The sequence below is a fragment of the Argiope bruennichi genome, chromosome 7 (assembly GCF_947563725.1).
Source record: "Argiope bruennichi chromosome 7, qqArgBrue1.1, whole genome shotgun sequence".
NCBI lineage: Eukaryota > Metazoa > Arthropoda > Arachnida > Araneae > Araneidae > Argiope > Argiope bruennichi.
In genome coordinates, this window is record NC_079157.1 from 100,252,286 (window position 1) to 100,269,510 (window position 17,225).

Sequence of the window (17,225 nt, forward strand, 5' to 3'; positions counted from 1 at the left end):
GGTGTAAGGAAGTTGTAATTTTATTCGAAACTTATTTAAGAGTGAATAGATCCTATTTGATGCCATAGGCGTTAAGGGAATCGGGAACACATAAATCTTCAAATTTTGCAAAATTTTATTGAATTAAAAAAAAAATTCTTATTCTTCCTGTTATAAATGACGTTTGAATCATTCTTCCATCTTAATTATAACGAGAAGTATAATTATTTTCGTGGTGTGTTGTTTTGAAAATCGAGCGCATTCAGACAGCTTTTGTCATGCTCTACGTGCACAAATAAAAGATGGAAAGGGACGTAAGGGCGTAAATTAAGTTCTGTCATTTTAGGAATAAGTGTAAAATATTGCTGAGTATAATAAAGTGATAGAACATAATTTTCCGTTGTTGTCCGTAGAATATTATCGTTCCAAATTTAATTTAGTTTCATTTTTAACAATGAATTTTATATCATATGAACATGTCGATATCATATAACAATATATAACAGGTGTCCTTATTATTCTGAATTTCATTTTGTAACAATGTGACGTGACAATCTGACAAATAGCAACGCATGAATTTAAATATATATTAGAGAAGTCAGAAATAAAATCATGCACTGCCGTCGTATTTTCACAAAATTTGGCGTAATTCTTGTTTTGATGTCGTCTTTGTCATTTTCGAAAAGAAAGCAAAGAAGTAATCATCTTATTTTATAGTGGTTCTAGTCAGAGGCATGAATTATGCAGCGAACGTGTCAGAAGCCTCAATCACCTTCTAAATAATATAGTGTACAAGCGTGGACGCTGCATAGGCATGAGATATAATAAATAAACCAAATTAGAGAAACATTAAGTTTAAATGCAAAAAAGGAATCAAAAAGAAAGAAATGATGAATCCAAAAAGAAGAAATGATGAAAGAATGAAAAGAAATGATAGGGATTCAAACTAGGGATTTTTTTCTGTGAGGGGTCTAACTATCGTCCAAAATATTCAGCCTTCGGGACCCGAAAATCCAAGCCCCAATTTCATGGTACTTTCGGGTTTCGAGGGGTCAATATTTTGGACGATAGTTAGATTCCTCACAGAAAAAATCCCTGGTTGGAATTCCTGCCTGAGGGTGACCCTCGAAAAGGTCTTCAGTATCCATCTTCATCATTCATGTCTTCTTCTTCGTATTCAACATTTCTTTCTTTTTGGTTCCTTTTTTGCATTTGAACTTAATATTTATTTCTATTTTTGTTAAGTTCATTTATGTTTTAGTTGTAGCAGCGTTAGCGCTCTCTAAATGCAATCCATCTTCTATTAGTTTGGTTCAGAAAATATTTATTTTTAATTGAATTTCATAATGATTTGATTAATAGTTGCATAATAAACGGGTAGATATGCATTTCATAAAGTTACTAAAATAAAAAAAATAGCAATTTAAAATAAACCAATAATTTGTTGATTAAGCTAAGAATGTGAAGTCAAATATAGACGTTTATTAAAAAATAGGATTCATTATGTGCATGTTACTGTATGTCAAAAACATACAGTAACATGCCTACAACTGGTATTGAGTAAAAAAATGCCGAACCGGCATTGTCTCACCTAAGCTAGACAAACGATGCAAAGAAAAGTTTCAGATTTGTCAAAATATAATGAATCGGAAAGAATTATTATTTAGAGAATTGTTACTACTTTATGTACATGAAAAATTGAAAAGAATCTTTTAAAAATTAATAATTAAGTATATAAAATTCAATTTTTTAAATACTTTTAAAATGAAGGATTTAATGATAACAAGAAGAAAAAAAGGAGACGATTCGAATCATTTTATAATAATTATATAGTAAAGTCATAAACAAATGCTGGAATTTTTCTAATTGTATTCAAGTGGATGCTGGGCTATAAACATTTGGTATGAAAAAAATGCAGTAAAAAAGAGAAAAGGCAGTTTTCTAATTCAGTTCGTTGGAAATCTAACATTTTTTCAATGCACCTGCGTAATTTTTCCTGAACCTTCTAGAAAGACGGCTTCAAATATGATCATTTGCGCGCGCATTCGCGCGTGCGGTTGGTTGAAACTCTATTTTCCCTTTAGTTCGTAGTTGGATGTCAACGGCAAGAGAGAAAATTTTGCAGCAACATTGTGCTCAGCGATTTTGAATCCATCCATGATTTTCATCGAGAATTTATTTTAAACTGCGGCAATCCGGTAAGTTTATTTTGTTGCAATATTTTATTTTTAAATATGATTAACGTATTCCTCCAGACGGATGCCGTTAGCTGATGACTATTTTCTGTATGGCGAATTTAGATTTTAGTCGTTAGAAGCTTACTAGCGACTTCAAGTAAACTTGATTTTGCTACATAGTAAATATTTGTAGGATCAGTCTACTTTTCTTTTTCTTTTATAAATTGTCTGAAGTGATTATATTTACTGTCTTCAATTTTTAAAGTTTGCATGCGATTCCCCTGTAGCAATGAATGTGTTAATAACATATTGTCAGCTGTTCATTATGTTGTGCTCTAAATTCTTATTGTTATTAGAGAATCTAATATAAATGTATCCATTCTCTCGATTTGCACTATTTTCAAAATCTCTAGATTTCTATATTATGTAAGAACCCGAATTTGAATCTAGATGATGTTAATGTAATTTCTGTGTCGGATTTATTTTATTTGTTATTATTTCATATTTAAATTGATTTGTTTTGTGTTTGTTGTAAAGATGGCATTTTCATTATGAATCCTAATTTTAATTTTCTTGGATCAGAATTTTCGAACCCACATCTACATATAATGAAATTCGCAAAGCTTCAAATAAATATAATAAAGTACTTATTAATTAACGGTGAAGATTTGGCGATTCGTTGTCGATAATTTTTTCTCCTTTTTTCAATTTTAACCAATAATTTCAACAATTTTTAATATACACAGAGTAAAGATATGCTTTTTTTCTTCTCGTAAGTTAGAAGCACATTATTCAAGCCTGCTCATAGGGTAGCAATTTGCTAATTTGTTTTTGGTGGTACATTTGCGAGTTTCGTCTGTTTCACAATTAAGAGTAGTATAATAAATCCTGTGGGTATTATCTGCATTGAATTCCACTTTATAAAAATTACCAACCGCTATAAATTAGCATCTTAAATCTTATCATATTCTATTCTTGTTTCTATTTGAATTTGATTTTGCTTGAGCAGCAGTTGGTAATTCGCGCTGCAAAAACGGGTTCAGTTTTTAGTGCTTTACTTTATTTTAGTTTTTCGTAAACGAAGTATGGGGGAAGTATTGTAATCGTCAAAATATTCGGGATAAAGTAAAGAATAGTGTGTCCCTGAGGTTTTCGCCAATATGGCAACCCTAATGCGGTTTTGTTTACCTTTTGCAATGGTTGAGTTGCACATTAACTACAACAATATTATGAAAAATGTTAAATTAAAAATATTAAAAAAATATCGATTAAAGATTTTAATTTTGTTCTTTATTATAATTAAAAATTATTTATAAGCTTAACTTTCTTTATTTAATAAAGTTATTTTCTTATTTCTTTATGTAACTGTGAATTTGAACAGAAAATATTTATTCTTTTGCAATTTTTAACTGTCAGTATGAGCTTTAAATATCGTCTGAATTCATGATTTAAGAAATCGTCTGAATTTTCACTTTAAAAGACAGCTGCAATGGAATTCTTCGCAGTTCTCGTAATTCTTTTGGTGTTCTAACGGCTGGTTTCCTTCGTTATTTGTTATGTCGGCAATTGTGCAATGTATGTCGGGTAAATGGGATGAAGATAGTATTTCGAACCTGCAGAATAGATGAAGGATGAGTGAAATATATATATTATGAGTTGATGAAGTTAGAAAAGGATGTTTGTTTGGAATTTTGTATGGAGAATGATTTGATATCGAACCGGCAAAATGGATAAAGGATGAGTGAAATATGTATTTTTTACGAGTTGATGAAGTTGGGAAAAGGATGTTTGTTTGAAATTTTGTATGGAGAAGGTTCCGATTGCTTCTTTCTCTATTTTTTCTTTTCTTTTGGTTATGTACTATTCCTGTTATCCACCCAGTCCTTACTTTCAATGTGCTAGCGAAGCTACTAGGTTCCCGCTCCCGGTGCTAGCGAAGCCGTAGGATGTTTTTTTTTTTTTTTTAAGTTAAAAAATTCTGCCCAGTGACTTCTACAAATGCCGAAGGCACCGGGCAGTCTGGGGGGAATAAACTATACTTATCAGTAAAAATGTCCTAATTATATGGCGGGAAATGGTACCGTAACTGTTCCTCGGAAGTATTTTTTTTTTTGTCCGCCACCTTTATTGGCGATTTGGCATTGTTGGCGCAGCAAGGGACACATTAAAATTTACTTTTACCAATGTTTTATTTTTCTTAAAATATTAATGTTTCAAGAATACTCTATAAAAGACTCATAGTACTGATGCTCATATAATTATTTGATTTAAACATTTTTTAAAATATATATGCTAATTAATAAAAAGGGAGAAACAAACTGAATACATTTAAAATATTTTTTAAATTTATTAAAAATAAATTTAATTTGTGCTAAAATTCGGTATCAATCAAGTTTTTTTGAACTCTATGATGTTGAAAAATTTATTTTTACAGTAGAATTTCCAGAAGATATCACAGAAAAATGCCCGAATTTCCGTTCATTTTTATTTAAAATTTAAAAAAAAAATATTTAGAAATATTTTTATTTTTCGTACGTAGATGCAACTCTTGTAGCTCTAGGTCAAATAGCCTGTCGTGCAATTCGTGTTAATCGCCGATAAGAATGCTGTTGCTGTATTTCTACCGACTAAGTGTAAGTTCTTATAACGTTTTACGTTGAAAATACGATTTCGGGAGAAAATGTTAAATATTTTTTATTGTGAAATTTAATTTCTGAACAGTTTTCCTTAGAAAAGTATTTTAATTTTATTTCTACACTCAATAATTTTTATATTTCCATATAAGTATGCTTTAAAATGCTATTTTCCGGGATCATAAATTTTATTAGAATCTTCTTACAATCTTTAAACAATTTTACTACAACAAAAAAATCACAAGTTTATTACAATCTTAAAACCAACCAAATTAAATTTTTGTGCAAAGTTGGCATCGAAATTTCTCAATTTATTTTGTTGTTCTCGTATGACTAAATCGGCAACATGCTTATTTTAAGATTTTATACTTGTTTTAAGGGTGCATAATGCAAAGGGATATAGAATTTCATAATGTTTATCAATCGAATACCTGGTGTATAAAGATTGTATAAGAATACAGTTACATTTTTTTTTTCGTTCGGAAACTAAAAAATATTTTCAGGAAAGTTTGGAATTTTTTGTGTTCTATATTTCTTTTCAGCCAAAATATCCATAGTTTGTCTTTTTATTTTTAAAAAAATCTGTTGACTTTAAATTTACATAGTTTCGTCTTATTGTGATTTCTTCAATATATTTTATGCAAAAATTCACATTGACAAATATTCTGTAATACCTATATAAAATCATTTGAAATAATTTTTTGAATAACTTTTTCTTAGTTTCCTGTAAGATGAGATTTTGTAATCAGACATTTGCTTTATTCCTAGTGGACTTTAGTACTGAAATTTTCTATGTTTGTGTATATTCTTGATGGAAATGTATCATTTTAATACTTCTAATATTTTTCGGTTGATTGATTAATTTTGATTGTTGTGATTTTTACAAAGATTGTTGATACCATGATATTTAAAGCAATGAATTAATCAAGTATTAAAAATAAAATTACGCAATTGATGAGTAAAATAAAAAGTAGTAGAATGTCAGTGTCGTAAGCCTGTACAATATAAAATATCAATCCTGAATTTTCGATAGAATATTGAAAATGAACTAATTTTAAATTTTGATGTTTATTGTTATATCATTAATTTCGAAGCCTCACTTAGTTTATTATTTTGCATTCAAATTTTTGATTTTTATTTTTAGTACGCTAATAAAAACCGTTTAATGGGCATGTTCTTATTGAATATTGCATTTAACTGAACTGAATCTGAATTAAAATACATTTGTTTCAGATCGGATTAGAGAAAACCGTCTTTTATGTCTATTATGAACAGTCTATTGGCATGTCTTTAATTATTACAAGTGACCCATGGGTGAGTGTTATTCCGTTTCTATTATCAAAAAGGCTTTACTGGCAATTTCATTTATTGATTGGAGTGATTTTGATAGTTTTTATTTGGACGGAAAGTATTTTATTAAAATGTGAGTATTATAGGATTTTTAATATAGCCATGTTTAAAATGCTTTTTTTCTAAGGCATCAAGGGATTCGGTTTCGATTTCACCAAATGTTAAGCCATAAGTTGAATTTATTTAGGATACATATGAACTTTAAGTAGATGTAAAATTTAAACTCTTCTTGAAATAAAGCTCTAAGCTGTAATAAATATATCATATTTATAAAAAAGTAATATATCTTGAAATTCATAATATTTTCTAGAAGAAATAACTTTTAATTTCTTCTAGAAGGTATGAAAACATATGTATTGAGCTTAGAATTTCAATTGGCACTCCTACAAAAGATTAATTCATACTTAAAATAATTTTGTCTATTTTTCTCAATCTCTTAAAATAAATGTATAAACAAATTGTGTATTGAAAGCACAATTGATTTTTTGTGCTGAGTTAGTTTGCTGCTAATTTATAATAGAATCTGCAATGGCTTCAATAAAGAAAAATTCGATTTGTAATATATTTATTAATGCTAATCATGCTGAAAAAATTAATTTTTTTTATGGCTCATTCTCAAAATTTGAAATGAGCCAGACAATCAGAATGATCAAATCTTTACTTTATCATTTTCTAACGTTTGCTACACTGTACCGGAAATTAAATATTAATTAGTTTCTTATTAATTACGGACAAATTTTTAAACATTTGTAGGAACAATGAAAAGCATTAGTTATCTATTTTTGGCGAGTATACTCGCCATGGAAAAATTAAATTTTTTGTTATGACAAGTTTATAAAGTGGTTAATTAAACTGTTATATAAATATCCTATTTATATAATAATTGTTTAATTATTATATTTGTAACTAATTATTATATTTTTATAATATATATACTTAAGACAATTATATACGTATTTTTCGAAGAGGTCGAAACAATTAATTGGTTAAATTATTCGAAACAGTTTGAAGTAATGACCGTGATGTCGCTTTAATTGAAAAGCATTTACTGCTATATGATTTTCAAAAATTCTTCTGATTATTTCACTTGTAAACAAATTTCAGTGTCTCATCAATTGAATTATTTGTATCGCATATGATTAACGGCACTTCTTTCAAGATAGTTTTCCCTCTTATTGTTAAATTACTCATCTTGTAAGTTTAAAGAATATAGCTATTTCGTGTCATATTGGAATAAATGAGGACAAATGTACTTTCCTACATTAAATGATGTTTGGATAATTTTTAAAAATAAAAAAAAAGTGTGGAATAATAGTATTTTGTTAATGTTAAGTGTTTTGATTCAGTTTTTTGGTAAGTATTCTAGCATGCATCATAATTCTTTTTTTTTTAAACCTCTGCATTCTGAAGGTCCTTTTTCACAATGGCTTATAATCATCTCTTTCATTCATGGTACTTCCTAGCATTACAATTACAGTTCGTTCATTTGTATTCATAAAATAGTTTTTTTTTTAATAATTACTTTCCAACAAAGATGGATCTTGCTTGTTGTGTCTGATTACTAAAATTAGATATTAAATGCTATAAATCAGAAATAGAGTTAGAAAGAAAAAAAAACTTTTATGCTCTTATACTTATTCTTTCTGGTTCTGCAAATAAATATGCTCATATTCCTCACTAATTAAAGAACTCGGAAATCAAATCGATTAATACGCAATCATTAGCCTTACAACCAGTGCTTTATAAAACCGTAATCACAATTTTAAAAAAAATATTTTTAATTTTTAAAATTATTTATTTTGGTAATTTTGAAATGCTTAAATTTTTAATTAGACATTGAAGCCCTTGTCTTTCAATTTTATTTTACTCCCTAATTAAATAGCATATCCTATTTAGATCGTACATTTTTATAGGAATTGAAATAATAAAATGGCAGTTGAGATAATGAAGTGTTTCTAAGTAGTGATTTTTGCATTTTAAAATACTTCACTTTCACTTAAGTGTTCATTTAAAATTAAAAATTCTGTAATTCGATGTTCGAGTCAAACGCGTCATTTTATGCGAAGGAGAAAGGTTCTAAGAAATCAAACATCTTAATCCTCAGAACTTTATAAAATTTCTATATTCAGTCATCGTTTTACTGCATGTAAGACAAAATATAAGCAATCACTAAAATGGCAAATTAAAGAATAATTAAAAGTTTCGAATTCTTATTCTTTTTTTATTTACTAATTAGAAAACATCAGAAGTATTTTATTATCGACTTTCTTTTTTTTTTTTTTTTTTTTTTTTGGCATTTTCAGCATTCATGTGGCCAGAATTGAACTCTTTTGCACTTTTAGCAACAAAGTGTTTTCAACCTATATTTAGTAAATTTCTTCTTAAATATCAAAATTTACCTTACTAACTGACAGTTTGAGACGATTATTTTATTGGTAGTTTTGATATTTCTGGAGTTTATTTCTTTAATTTAAATTTGAAAAAAATTCCGCTACCCCAAAATTCAAAATGTCTCCTAATCAATGAATATTTCAGTATTTCGCAATTGAAATTAACTTCATTAAAATAGTTTTAATAAACTTCAATTACGGCGGAATTCCGCGTTCTGAAGGGAGAAATCACATAGTTCGTGAATGTATCATCGTCCAAAAGTATACATTTCTCTAATTGGTAACTGCGTATATTGCTAATGAAATGTCGCTGTATTTTAAATCACCACATTCATTATTCGCCATATTATTTTTTTAAATTGCTGATTAATGTAAATTTTTATTTTTTAAAAATACTCAATTTAAAAAATCCATATTTTACTTGATTAAAAGTATTCAGAATACAAAGGTTCAGTTTTTAATTATAGATTTGCATGCTTTTATAATGAAATCGTATTTATAAATATACATTTATGCATTCGTGAACGTTTTAATGCAATTACTTAACTGTGCATGTTAAATGTTGAGGGAGTCCCACCCGTCTGATAAGCGTCTCGATTCGGCTTCTCACTCCACCTCGTCACTGTCGTTCTTCGAGCGTTTCGTGGAATTCACTCAACACGACGTTCCTAATGACCGGGAACAAATCCCACAGTGTTCGGCAAGCCACAGTTTCTGCTCCTGCATCTTAGCTTGTCAAATAAATGTGATGGATTTTTTATTTATTGCGTTCATCTAAAGGGAATTGGGTGATATATTTTTCACTAGTCTTGGCCAAGAATGGTGAAATAGATATAATGAGAGGCGGTTTTATATAAATTAAACTTTAAAACAAAAAAACTTTCTTTGCCGATAAATAGACATTTAATAAGCACAACTCAGAATCAGTGGCGGATTTAGGAAACATTTAGAGGCCCCAAGCAATAAACATAAGGTTCTTCACATAAAAATTAATATATTTAATTGCGGATTTCAGCAGTTTGACTAAATCGCTTTGTTAATATTTTCATTTCATTATTTTCACGGAAATATATATATTTTTATTAATTTTTCCCGATCTCGGCAGCTGAAGTAATTTTTCCCATTTTATATCTCAGTTAAAAATCAGTCTTTATTTCTTTGATACTTTTTTAACCTGTTAACTGGGGAATAAAGATTTGTTCAATTCGTTTCACAATGGAGTCACTAGAACGTTAAAAATATTAAAGCAAATTTCCAAGTCGAAAAATTTCGCTATGCTCATTGTAGTAGAAACTCGTGTATGACGAAATATTTCGTCATACGCAATTAACATATTAATATTTTAGAGATGTGTTATAAAAATGCTAGATATTTTATTGAAAAAAATATAGTATGGTTTACTTATTTCCAAAATGAATAATGTGGACCTAAATGCTGTCGGTTCATAATAATAATTTATTATAAGGAAATAGTTAACATAATTTTATATGGATCTACAAGCAAAATACCCCACAACCACTAAATATTTATAAGCAAGTGGTTATGCTTAAATTCATTCAATTTTAATAACTCCATATACCGTATATTCCGCATTGTAGCCCTACTATTTTATAATTCAGAGAATTTACACTTTGCATGAATTTCTTTGGCAACTAGTGATCAACTTACTGATCTGCCTATGTCAATGAGATTCTTTGTTTCGCACTCTCCCCACCCCACCAAAGTCTAAATCTGGCCTGCCTATACCTCCCTGTCACTCAACCAGCAATCCTCCATAGCTGCGTAGTCGTAAGTCCTTAGAAAGGCAGCCTCAATTCTAAAATTACATAGGGCCTTACCAAATTTTAATCCGGGATGTCTGTATTCCGTTTCAGCCAGTAGCATCAGCTACGCAGCTACCGAGTTGTAAAAGCGATTGAATGGGGCCTCGTGTGTAAAACAGCTTTGAGTTTCAAGTTTGAATCCGGCCGGAAACTAATCTTTCCATATAGATTCCTACTCGTAAATCCGCCACTGTTGCAAGAGTTATAGAACTAAACCAGAACTTCATGAAATTGTGTGATCCTAGAGTAGGAAGTTTTATTTTAATTTGTACATGCTAGACCTTTATTCTTTTGCAACGTATTACGAAACTATGACGAGATTTCCAGATAGAAAATTAGCGTTGAGAAAGGGGGAAAATAATGTTTGTTTTATAAAGGCAGTAGTTACCAACGTAACTGTTGCAAGTATGCATTTCAATCTTTAATACACATACCTTGCCAGCTTACGAATTTGAGCCTTTAATTGAACTTCCATACCTGTATATGATTTATTAATGTACAATATGTCCTTGAATGGATAGATGCCAATAAGAATTAATGAAATCTTTTTGCTAATAAACATATCATGCTAATATAAATATCATATTTGTTTATGAATTATTAAATGCTGACTCAAACTTTTAATTCTGGATACATTTTCTAAATGGTTAATCAGACCAAGAGTTCCTTTATTGGCCCCTGTAAATGCTGTATGAGTTGGTGCTTATTTTCCACATGCTACAGAATGTTAAAATTCACCATCTGCCTAGACTGTAGTTTCTGTATTTTGTTTTAGTGCTTGAATAAGGTTTTCAAACAGAAAACATCAGAATTAATATGTCGCTGCATAATATTATAAAGCCAGCTGAAACAGGGAAGTACCTGAAGAGCAAGGCGTGTTTCAAAATTTATCACGTCTCCTCTGAAATCTCTTCATTTTTGTGACATTCCTGCATTTAAGTTGATTTTTTTCATTGGTGAGGAAAGATATAAAAATGAGGAAAGAGAAATTGGAAAAGTGAAGACTTTTTATTTGTATGAGAATTTCAAATGTTTTAAAAAATCTTTCATGTCTAAAACGTCTTTCCCTTTTTTCTAAAATATTGTTTTGAAGAACCTGGAGAAAAATCGTTCCTTCAATCATCAAAGATACTACTTTAATACTAATTAAAGCGATAATAAAGTTTTTTTCGTATTCCTTTGTAATTGCAATGAACGTCAGAAAAATTTTCAAGTTATGTCAAAACACGAATCAGAAAATAATCAATGAAATGAATCCATTTCATAATACTATTCATAATATTCAGTCAATGTGTCGGGGGCAGCGGTGGCCTGGTGGTAAGGTCTCAGCTTCGGAACCGGAGGGTTTCAAGTTCGAGACCCGATTCCACCGAAGAACCGTCGTGTAAGGGGGTCAGTTGCACGTTAACTCCGTCCTGACCAAACGTCCTCTAGCTGGTGTGGTGTGGAGAGTGGGGTGCCAGCTCAGGTGTCGTCCTCGTCATCTGACCGCAGTTCAAAATTACGAGTTACGTCCTAAAATAGACCAAGTGTTGCTTCAAACGGGACGTTAATATAACCAAACCGAACCAGTCAATGTGTCGGATGAGGATTACAATATATCAATTAAAGTCTTGCTTTGATTGCGCATAAATCATAAAAAATTAGAAATATGATTAGTACTCAGATACGCTATAAAACTGGATTCCTTTTAATTTTATAATTATTTGATTTGAGAAGTCAATTATTTCAATAATAATTTATGCTGTAATATGCTAGTAAGTTTAAAAAAAGTTTTGCGTTTAATTAAATTTGCATTAAATTGGTACTAAGAGAAGCATTAAATATTTAATAATAAAAAAATCAATTATTTATTTGAATTTCATTTACGTGATTTTAATAATACTTCAGTTTAAGTCAGTCTATTTAAAGGCATATAATCGGTGTTTTAATGAACTGAAATTTGGAGGTGGAAAGATATTTTTTCTGAAAGTAAAAACTTAGTTGAGGTGGATTGTTTGAGTTCATGCTTGCCATTCGATCTCTTTTTTCAAATTTGGTTTTTTGGACGAATCGAAAAATAGGGAGGTAAAAAGAAAAATGTTGCCATTTATTAATTCGGAAAGAATTTAATAAAATACGTTTCGTTTGACAGTTTTCTTGAGAATTAGAAATAATTCAATTTGAATAACTTTTGTCCAATTTTTGAGGACAAGTGTAGAAATTAAATACTGAATTGAATGTATCTGCTTTATAAATAAAGTTAAATTGATAAATTTACTGTTCAATGATGCTATAATGAGGAAAAAAAGATAATTGGTGGAACAGAATAAATATCGAATAAGTTAAATATGCTTGAACAAATTTTCTATTTTTCAAAGGTAAAGTGTTATTAAACAAATAGAATGACATAAAGTTTAAATTTTCGATGCGGATTTACAATTTGTTTTTAAATATTTAACATTCTAAAGCGAGTGATGTATACAACACATATTAAATTAATATTATTGTGGTTCTAATGTTTTTGTCTGTTAGAAAAGTTTTAACAGAAGGATTATGAAAACACTCAGCACCAAATAATGTATTTTTAGAAATCTTATACCAGAATTATTAACCGTAACTCCTGACTTAATTTTAATCAGTAATTTGAATATTTTATTTTAATTATGTAAAGAACATGAAAATAATAATGGAATAAAATTAAATTTCGTAGAAAAAATTGTGGAGCACCAATTTGGATTAAAAAAAAGCAATCATTTAAACAGTTTATTGATATAATTAAAAGATAATTTTAAAATAATCCAAAGTAATGAAAGAAATTTCAATCTACATTTTTTATTATCTCGTAAACGAAATAAAAGTTAACATAAATGCCGACTTCAAAATCTGCTCAATGGCCCAATATATACCAGTTGAAAATTGTGAAGAAATGCATATTGACTTGCAAACTGTGGAATGCTTTCGGTATGGCTATAAAGGTGAACTGAAGCTGTTTGTTTAACTGAACTGCAGCTGCTAAATAGAACTGAAGAGATATGATCCTTATGTAATATTGAAATTTAATGTTACACAATTTAGAAAGAATTTCACCTGTATATGATAGTTTTGTTTTTAAACCTCTTGTCATAATTTATTATTATTTATTTTATTAAGCCGTTGTTTAAAAATTGTATCAAAATCCTGGTTTAAAATAGTGGATTTTCTTACTTGTTTCAACTGAATATAAAAACTGTCCATTCGAAATTATTATTCCATAGCAAAGCAAGTCAAATTGCTGAGTTACGGGGTAAAATTGTTGAGGAAGCCATACATTTAGAGCTATACATTTTTTTCTGCTTTACCGAATTGTTGATATATAATAAAATCAAATAAAAAAAAATTGCATTGTTTTTTTTCAAAAAATTGATCTTATTTGATTAATCTAAGGGCAGCACTCCAACCATTATCTAGATTGAAATTTGAATATAGAATCATTTTGGACTTTTGGAAAGCTTGTGAAATACTTTTTATTTGGTGTTTGTGAAAATGAATTATGAGGCTGTGAGCTTTTTTGTTCTTTTGAAAGTTCAGATATTGCCCGAATCGGTGCGTTTTGAATCTTTTGAGATTATGACTTAGTGAGGTTACATGATAATCTTTCAATCGCCTTTCGTTGTTATAAAATTTATTTTTAATCCAATCCTGTCGATTCCTATTTGCTGCCATCCTGAGCTCGGAAGTAGTTGTATTTATTCTGTTCGATTACAGGTCAGTTGGTCTTTAGACGAGAACTTGTCTTGGTCAATGCAATGGTCTAGATGATTCAGTTTTGAATATTTATCCATTCATTGTTTCCTGTTTTCATTTTTGAAATTTTGCAGAGATAAAAATACAAGTATATTCATTTGAAAGTTTTGGGGAATGAATGCTCTTGAACAGGCCATAAAGTAAAAGCCCAAACTAGAGGCAAATGTGAAAAATGGTGAGAATTGTATAATTTTTATCAACCAAACGATTTAACTAAAATTGTCAATCTTTTAAAAAAGTAGTTTAAGTTACATACGGTTTATTGCTAAATTTGTAAAATAAATTCTTTTTCAGAGTTAATTTCTTATCAAATTAAATTTTAGAATATTTTTTTATAGACCCTAGTAGAATTTTCGGTCTTTCAAGAGTAATTTTTTTCTGATTTTTCTGGCGGCAAATTGTTAATTTCCCCTGCTCCCAACTTAAATATTATTCATCCTTCGATGTTGCCATACTGTGAAATTCATACAGCGCAGGCGTTACTTTGTGAGGCACATATTGCCTTTTTTTAATCCCTATGCTAGTTTTAATTTTAAATTTAATGTATTTTGCTAGACGAATGTTAAAATAAAGCGTTCGATTAGTTCGAAAATTTGAATATCTACAGTTAAAAAAAATTAAACTTACCTTTAAAAGGTTGGAGATCAAATAAATATTACGAATGATTTGCCCCAAATTCAGAAAAATATTAATATATAGTTGTGTAACTAAATTTAAATGCAAAAAAAAAAAAAGAAAAAAAATCAAAGAACTGTGGAGCATCAATCGAAACTCTTAATCTGGAATATTTTAAATGGTTGATTAAAGCGTAAATCCTGACATTCCTTGAGACAACCTATTCTGCTTTTAAGCAGTTTCAAATTAATATTTTACTAATTGTCTGGTATGTTTTATTTATCTTCATTAATCAGATTTAGGGCTGTGTTGCATGCTAGTGCAAAAAATAAATTTTGTATATCAAATCAGCATTGCTTTTTAATGTGCTAATCGTCAAAAATGCTTGGTTGAACTCTAAATTCAAAAGAGCATGTGAAGGACACTTACGTGCACTTTAACTTTTATCGGGTAATGATGGGGATATTATATTATATTGGGTAACAAAAGTTTCTCAATGAAAACGAGTTAAAATTTGAATATTATTAGTGTCAGATATATGCAAAAACAAACTATGTTGATTTTTTGACATTTTTTTCTTTGTCACTTTTTATGCTTATAAACTTTAATTCTCAGTTTTTTTATTAATTGAAATTAAGTTATTAATATTTAATTTTTTTATTAAATAAGTCTGAATTTAGTTCTTAAAATTATCTTCCTAGCATTCCTTACTTATATCCATATGAATTTATGTAACTTTAAATTTTTATAAAATTGGAAAAAAAAAATCTTCAAAATCATACAGTTGAGGATGTTTAAGTAATGCCATCAAAACCATAACTTGTAAAAAAACAAAGTCTCGTAACTCAGTTCTTCTATCGTAAAAAGTTGTGAGATCCATGTAATACCAAGTCGGTCAATTTATTCAGTTCATACTTAAGGGTCCTTCTGGCTTAAGTTATTACGTAATTAGCTAACAACATCTTGTAGTGACCATATCAATATTAAAAATCTTTTATGGTTTAAATAAATATATTGACTTGGCCATCGCATGAAAACACAATGTATCTTTACATTAAATTAGATTACATTAACATATTATATTAAATTAGATTGTTTAGTGCCCTAGACCCTAGTAGAATTTTCGGTCTTTCAAGAGTAATTTTTTTCTGAATTTTCAGGCGACAGATTCTTAATTTCACCTGCTCCTTAAATATTATTCATCATCCGATGCTGCCATACTGTGAAATATATACAGCGCAGATATTACTTTGTAAAGCACATATTGCCTTTCAGTTTTTAATCCTTATGCTAGTTTTCTTTATGAGCACATCTCTCTTTACCAATCCGTTTTCAGATTAAGTTCCAATATTCTTATTTTAAATTTAATTTATAATAATAATTTAATGTATTTTGCTATATGAATGATAAAATAAAACGTTCAATTAGTTCGACAATTTGAATATCTATAGTTAAAAATATTTAAACTTGCCTTTAAAAAGTTGGAGATCAAATAAATATTACGAATGATTTGCCACCAGTTCAGAAAAATATTATATATGGTTGTGCAACTAAATTTAACTGCACAAAATCAAAGAACTGTGGAACATCAATCGAAACTCTTAATCTGAAATATTTTAAATTTTGATTAAAGCGCAAATCCTGACATTCCTTGAGACATCATATTCTGCTTTTAAACAGTTTCAAATTAATATTTTACTAATTGTTTGGTATGTTATATTTATCTTCATTAATCAGATTTAGGGCTGTGTTGCATGCTAGCACAAAAAATAAACTTTGTATATCAAATGAGCATTGCTTTTTAATGTGTTAATTGTCAAAAATGCCTGGTATACCTCTAAATTCAAAAGAGCATGCAAAGGACAATTAGATGCACTTTGTAACTTTTATTGTGTAATGATGGTGATATTATATATATTAGGTAACAAAAGTTTCTCAATGAAAACGAGATAAAAGTATGAATATTATTAGTGTCAGATATATGCAAAAATAAAATTTGTCGATTTTCTGACATTTTCGTCTGTCACTTTTTATAACCTTTAATTCTCAATTTTTTTTCCTTTAATTGAAATTAAGCTATTAATATATAATTTTTTATTAAATACGTCTGAATTTAGTTCTTAAAATTCTCTTCCCAGCATTCCTTACTTTTATCCATATGAATTTATGCAACTTTATATTTTTATTAAATTGGAAAAAATCTTTCAAAATCATACAGTTAAGGATGTTTGAGTAAGTAATTAGTTAGGAAAAAGCATTTCTAGGTATAATGCAAAATATTTTATTGACTTATATTTCTTGAGAATTTTTTGACTCGGTTTCTGCTTTTTCTATCTTTACAATACTTAGTTTTTGCTGATGAAATAAAAAGAAAAATCGCCTGTCCATCGCCTTGGAAAAACCGAATATTAATAGAACATTTTAAGGGACATTTTCATAAGCTTACAAAATGCCTAGTATAGCGAATAGACAAATGTACAAACAGTTCTAAAA

General features: G+C 28.8%; 1 protein-coding gene across 1 annotated transcript in view; it reads left to right on the forward strand.

The window, feature by feature from the left end:
- Nucleotides 1–17,225, forward strand: part of LOC129975496 (uncharacterized) — a 71,147-nt gene that overhangs the window by 1,207 nt on the left and 52,715 nt on the right. The window contains exons 2-3 of the mRNA XM_056088558.1: nucleotides 2,064–2,177; nucleotides 6,023–6,103. Coding sequence (XP_055944533.1) covers nucleotides 2,064–2,177; nucleotides 6,023–6,103 — 195 coding nt within the window. The remainder of the gene's footprint in view (nucleotides 1–2,063; nucleotides 2,178–6,022; nucleotides 6,104–17,225) is intronic.